This window comes from Galeopterus variegatus, unplaced genomic scaffold (genome assembly GCF_000696425.1).
Source record: "Galeopterus variegatus unplaced genomic scaffold, G_variegatus-3.0.2 Scaffold8478, whole genome shotgun sequence".
NCBI classification, from domain to species: Eukaryota; Metazoa; Chordata; class Mammalia; order Dermoptera; family Cynocephalidae; genus Galeopterus; species Galeopterus variegatus.
Window position 1 is genome coordinate 29,706 of NW_007734589.1, and position 7,138 is coordinate 36,843.

Genomic DNA, 7,138 nt, shown 5'->3' on the forward strand with positions numbered 1-7,138 from the left:
AACTCTAAAGTCTAAGGTTCAACATCTCATCTAAATATCTTCTAAATCAGATATGGGTGAAACTTGAAGTATGATTCATCCTGAGGCAAAATTCCTGTCCAGCCACGAACCTGTGAAACCTGACAAGTTACATGCCTCCAGACTACAATGATGGTACAGGCACAGGATAGACATCTCCATTCCAAAAGAGAGAGAGAGGAAAGAAGAAAGGGGTTATGGGTCACAAGTAAATACAGCAAAGCAAATTCCATTACATTTTAAGGCTCAAGAATAATTCTCTTTGGCCTGTTGTCCCACCTTCCAGGACCATTGAAATGGCAGTATCACTCCCAGTGCTCTGCAGGGCACTGTCCCCATGGTTCTCTAAGAGGGCCCTGCCCATGTGGCTCTCTGCAGCAGCACCACCCTCTGAAATCAAGGAGGAAACAGCCTTACCCCCTGTGGCTGTGATGAGAGTCGCAGCCACCTTTGAATGATACCGGAATTACCTACAGCATCTTCTTCCCTTTCCTTGAATAGCGTATGTTCACAGCCGAAGAACTCCATGGCTCTATCCTGTGGAATCCAAGGAGTCTGACAGCTCTACTTATTCCATCCTACTTTCTCTACTCCCTTTAAGTCAAACTCTCAGTGTCTTGTTGGTCTAATTCCTTCTCCCCTCCTGGCTTCTGCTGAGGTGGATGATAAAATCCTGGACTCACACCCATGATCTCTTTATCAAATCGTTGTTCAGCCACATCCTTAGGGTTTTCCTCAGAATAGGCTTTCTAAATTTTGTAATATGGTTACACTGAGAATTTTCCAAATCTCCAATTTATGGTTTCTTTCTGCTTCATTATTTATTCTTTAATTCATCTCTCTCTTCTTGTATTTTAATATAAGCAGTTAGGGGGATCCGAGCAGTACCTTCAATATTATGCTTAGAAATCTCCACTGCTAGGGCCGGCCCGGTGGTGCACTGCTACAGTGCGCCGCTTGGGAGTGCAGAGGCACTCCCGCCGAGGGTTCGGATCCCATGTACAGACCGGTTCCCGCTCACTGGCTGAGCGAGGTGTGGGCACAGCATCGAGGGTTGCGATCCTGTTGCCGGTCCCGGTCCGGTACGGGCGCAACACTGAGGGTTGCGATCCATTGCCGGACACGAAAAAAGACAACAAAAAGGAAAAAAAAAAAAAATCCTATTCTAAAATCAAATGAGAATCAAGATTTCTAATGCTCCACATTTCTATATTTTCCCAACAGCCCCCTACTGCTCCCCCTCCTCTCCCCTTTCCACCTCTAGTTTCCTAAAAGTTCAGCATATTTCTGTGATTCTTGTTTGTTTGTTCCTTTCTCTCTCTCTCTTTGTTGTCCATTTGTTTATTTATGGATTCAGCTCCCACCTTTCACAAAACACTAGAACACAATTCAGCCAAGTTATTCATCACTTTTTAACAAGAATTGTCTTTCTTTCAGTTTCTAATAATCTGTTCCTCATTTCCAACTAAGCCCTCACCAGAATGGCCCTTAACATCAATATTTCCACCAATATTCTGTTTGTACTTATGTATTCTCTAAGAAAACGGAGCCTTTCTCTCCAGCTTTCCTCTTCTCTTTGTGAGCACTCACCAGAATCACCTTTAATGTCCTTATTTCTACTAATAGTCCCATGAGCAATCTTGACTTTTTATAGCACGTAGCTTTAAACTCTTCTAGCCTCTCTCCCCTATTACCCACCTACAAAGCCAGTTACACATTTTTAGTTATTTTTTTATAGCAGCAATCCACTTCTCAGTACCAAAATCTGTCAGTCCAGCTTTTCCAGAGAAACAAAACCAACAGGAGTGTGTGTGTGTGTGTGTGTGTGTGCATGCATGCATGCAATTACAAGGAATTGGCTCACACAATGATAAAGGTTGAGAAGTCCCATGATCTGAAGTCAGCAAGCAGAGACCCTGAAGACCTGATGGTGTAGTTTCAGTCCAAAAGCCAGCAGGCCCCAGACCAAGAAGAGCTCATAGTTCAGTTTGAGGCCAAAGGCAGGAAAAAAACCAGTGTCTCAACTCAAGCAGTCAGGTAGGAAGAGTTCCTTCTTATTCACAGGAGGGTCAGTCTTCTTTTCTATTCAGGCCTTCAACTGATGGATTGACCTTCACGGTCACCCACAGTAGGATGGCCAATTTGCTTTACGCAGTTTATCAATTCACATGTTAATTTCATCTAGAAACACTCTCACAGACATACCCACAATAATATTTGACCAAATATCTGGGTACCTTGTGGCCCAGTCAAGTTGACACATAAAATTCACCATAAAAGGGAGTGTTCCTTATTTTTTGGAACATTTTGGGTAAGATTATAATTACTTCTTCTTGAATGTTTGATAGAAGCTGTCTGGGCCTGGAGTTGAATTTGTGGAAAGATATTGAACAACAGACTCATTTCTTTAATGATTATAGGAATACTCATGTTTTCTACATTTTCTCTAGTTGATTTTGATAAGTGATATTTTCTAATAATTTGTCCAAAGTTTTTATTTCTTGACATGAGATTTCCTCATATTTTAAAATAGCCTAAAGTCATTATGTACTGTTTTATTTATTTTTAACTATCTGCCCCAGCTATGACAACCCCTTTTATCATTTGTGATATTGGTTTTATGTACTTTTTCTTTCTTTTTTTTCTTAATAAACCATGCTATACTTTAAAAAAAATTTTGCTAGTTTTTTTAAAGTCCAAAGAATTGGCTTTGCTCTTTCATTGTATTTATTATATTTTTTCTACATCTTTAATTTTAGCTTTTATGTTTGTTATTTTTTGCCTTCCACCTTTTTTTTGGTTTTAAATTGCTATTTTTTCTGTAACTTCTTAAAAATGTATGCTTAGTTCATTAACTTTTCAGGCTTTCTTCTTTTCTATTTTATGTACATAAGGCTACAAATTTTTTCTAAATACTGATTTAGTTGCATTCCCTAAGTTTTCATGTGTAGTATTTTTGTAATTGTTTAGTTCAAATTACTTTCTAATTTCCATTAAAATTTCTACTTTGACTCATGGTTTACTTTAAAATGTATTTATTAATTTACATATAAGAATTTAACATATATTACAAAATAGTTATTTCTAACTTAGCACTCCCATGGTCAGAGAACATAGTCTCCATGAGTCCAATCCACTGATATCTGTTGAAACTTAGTTTGTGACCCAGCATAAACTCATTTTTAGAAAATGTTTTTGTAATTTTAAAAAGAGAATAATACATTTAGTATTTGTTATGTGTACTGTTCTGTATTTTTCCATTAGGTTGATTTTCTTAATCATTCTAGTCAAATATTTTCTATCAATTACTGAGAAAGGTGTGTTCGGATCTATATCTATCATTGTGGACCTGTCTAGCTTATCTTGTAGTTGTGTCCATTTTCATCTTATTGTTTTTAGGCCATAATATTTGATCCTTATATATTTAAAATTAGTATGACTTTGAGGAATAGTAACTTCTTATCATAATTAAGCGACTTTCCTTACCTCCAGTAATAATTTTTTTTTGCCTTAGATTTTATCTGCATCAGTTTTCTTTCAGTTAATGTTGAATTGATATGAAAGTTTCCTATATGCTTATGTCTTACAGGTCTCCCTTATAAACAGCACATGTTAGATTTTATTTGTATCTATTTGACAATCTTTTACTTCTTTTTCTGCTGGAGTATTTTGTTCACTTGCAGTCAGTTCAGTTACTGGTTTACTAAGATCTATTTCTACCATCACTGGTCCCACCCACACTCAAGAGGAGAGGATTTTACAGGGCAGGTACACCCGGTGGCAGGACTGTTAAGGGTCACTTAGAATTCTGCCTCCAAGACCACCCTAGAGGGGATGTCTCAGGGCTTCCATTTGTCTCTTTCTGCAGTTATAGTCCTCGCTCACTCTCCTGGCCATGGAGATGATGCATGATTCATACCAGGATTTTAGAATGTTTATTCTAATTATGTATTCAGGGTAGATCTATTGGGTCAACTGAGAAACAGTGAAGGCCAAAATGCTGTTTACTACCTGGTGTTATACAGCCGGCTGGTGGACAACCATAGTGCTTTAGGTCCCAGGAATTACTGTTAACTTAGAACCAGTGTCTATGATATCTGAGATGCCTGGGTGTTTCTTCTACCTTAGAGGGCAGTAACTTTATAATTGCCTGCAGAGCTTTCTCTCCCAGCAGCAGTGCTCACCCTGGCAGCAGCCGTTGGCTCCAGTCTGCATTTTCTCTCTGCACTGTGCTAACCAGCCTCGTGGTGGCACCCCAGGCATCTAGGCTGACCCTTTTCCAAGCTTCTAGGTTCTGAGACCCCAGCCCCTTCCTTTAGTTTCCCCAGCCCAGGGCTGCTCCTTGCCATGGCTGCATCTGTGTGACCTCATCATCTGCTTTTTTGCCTTTTTAGTCTTCCAATGCCTCTTTAACTAACTCTGTTTTAAAATGTCTCCATTAACACAACGGCTATAGTTTCTGTTTTCCTGGCTGGAGCCAGAGGCACATCCAAAAACTCATCAACAATAGAATGGATAAAATAATTACAATATGTTCACAGAATGGAATATTACATGACAATACAATCGAACAGATTATTGCTGCACATGACATGGGTGAACTCACAAACCTAGTGTTGATGATGCAAAAGGACATGAGCTGTATGATTCCATTTACGTACATTCTAAAATTAAATCACATTGTTTAGGGATGCACATACAGGTTGTAGAAATGTAACAAAGAACGAGGAAGTCATTACCATGAGTATCAGGGTAGCAGCTTTCACTAGCAGAGAGGGAGGGGTTGTGACCTAAAAGGGCACTCTTCTGGGGTGTTAGCCATATTTCATATTGTCACCCGAGTGGATGTTTTACAGGTGTTTGATTCACTTTTCTGCATAAACTTGTACATCATAGATCAGAATATAAAATGCAGTTGGCCCTTGAACAACACAGCTGTGGAAAGCCCTCTAAAAGCTTAGTACTTACTTCTTCTTGAGCCACTGCATTGCGTGTTGTATTAAAAAGTGCCCAGGAAGACGGGCTTGAGTCCTGCTGCCCTATACCTAGAAGGCAACGGCAGACGTTTTTAAGCTGAAAAATTGAAACTAGTGTTCATGGCTTTTTCAGTCTTAATCTACTTAACATTGCTCTCAGACCACGTTCTTCAGAGATAATTTCATTTATCACACACTCATATTTAAACGAAAACATGTTTATATTTATTTACACATTTATATTTATTAGATACCTTTTAACATATCTTAGCATTCTGCATGTCAAATAAAACAATAATTTTTAGCAAATTCACTTTAAACTTATAATGAAAGTACATAAACAAGTTACATCAGTTTTCATGAATTAACTCCTGTCTGTCAAATCATTCTTTTTTTTCCCCAATAGTATTACATTTAACTAAAACTTGAAACATTTTTGGAAGGCCCAAGGGGATTTCAGAAATATGGTCATTCCAACAATGGCTGCTTTTTCTATGCTAGTTTCTCCCTACTTGAGGTATCCATTTCAATTTACTACTTGCAGCTACCTAGTATGGCACTTCTTTACCTAAGTTTTCTGTAATAAGAACATAGGCAGTCATAAAACAAATAAATATATTTAGTTATATTTAAAACTTTTATCGTGGTATCAAGATATTATTTATTTAGACACAACAAGGTATCCAACTACAGGTGTTTTTCCTCAGAGGAATTTTAAAGAAATGTCATACTTTGTTATCTAGCGATTGTACCAACATTAAATATGGTATTCAAATTGAAATCTTAAAGTATGACTATAATTTTATTTAAATATTAGGGAAGAATATGCACCAACTTTTATTTTTTCTAACAAGCACGCCTTCAGCAATGGACATTGTGAGGAGTTTGAGATTTTCAGACATAAATCACTAACATGATTGTTTAATGATCAAATAAGACAGTGCGCTCAGAAATGTCACACGACGCTGCAGAAGTGTTTTATTGCTCTGCAGTACTCAAACAGAAAATAATGAAAAAAACAAAACTGGGTTAAAATGTTAACTTCATAAAGCATTATGATAATAGTCTTCCTCTATTAAGAAAGACTTGATATACTGATAGGCTCGAAACTCCTTTCAAGGAATTTTAAGGACTATCAAGCCTATCAGTATACTCAGCAGCCAGTGTTTGGTGTTTTACATTCAATGGTGTTTTACAGCAAGAAAGGCTCTAGCCTCGGTCTTCTTGCTGGGGCATCTGCCCCAAGGAGGGCCACCGCTTCCTCAGTGCTCACATAACTTCTGTCCTACATTCAACAGCTCTTTACACCTCTCTTGAATTAGAATCCACCCCGGTTTTCACCCTTGTAAGGGTAGCCAGAGTTCTCTTTAACTGTTTCTTCTATTGTCCCTGAAGAAGTCGGTCCACAGATATTAACTGGACAGCCACTGCTTTCCAGAGTTTTTCTAGCCTAAATTCTTCACTAGTTCACTCTCTACCCTCCAGAATATTCAGCAGCCAGTGCAGGACACTCCACTCTGATCTAGTCCAGTGTGTGCCATGGAACTGTGGAATGGAAGGACAGGGAGCACAGACATGCAGAGGAAGGCCCACTAACTAATTTGTGCTTAAGAAATGGCCTCCAGTTTGAACCTGAGAAAACTTTCATATCGCCAGAATGGCTCTGTCTCCTGCTGTGACACATGGGAGCATCCAAAACTGGGAAGTGATAACTGTTATGAAATTTTAAAAATTATAAATTACAAAAATATTTTTAACTGAAAAAAGGTAGTTCCATTTAAAGCAACCATCATAGAAAGATCTCAGAATTGTTTAAAATAAAAGCAAACAATGGGTACAAAATTGCAATTAGGAGGAATAAATTCTGGTGTTCTATTGCAAAGTAGGGTTAACTATGGTTAACAGTAAGGTATTGTCTATTTTAAAAATAGCTAGAAGAGCTTTTCAATGTTCTCACCTCAAAGAAATAATAAATGCATGATGAGGTGATAGATACGTGAAATACCCTGACTTAATAATTATACAACGTGTATGTATCATCAAATTATACAATTATGTGTCAGTACAAAGAAAGAAAGGGGCAAAAAATGGTGATCAGAAGCATGGTTCTGAGGGCTTTGAGAGAAGAGCACATGAGAGGTTAG

General features: G+C 38.0%; 1 protein-coding gene across 1 annotated transcript in view; it reads right to left on the minus strand.

The window, feature by feature from the left end:
* The window catches only part of LOC103608495 (serine/threonine-protein kinase MRCK alpha-like), a 44,060-nt gene that overhangs the window by 29,352 nt on the left and 7,570 nt on the right, over positions 1-7,138 (minus strand). The window contains exon 5 of the mRNA XM_008592926.1: positions 4,987-5,063. Within this exon, the coding sequence (XP_008591148.1) occupies positions 4,987-5,063 (77 nt within the window). The remainder of the gene's footprint in view (positions 1-4,986; positions 5,064-7,138) is intronic.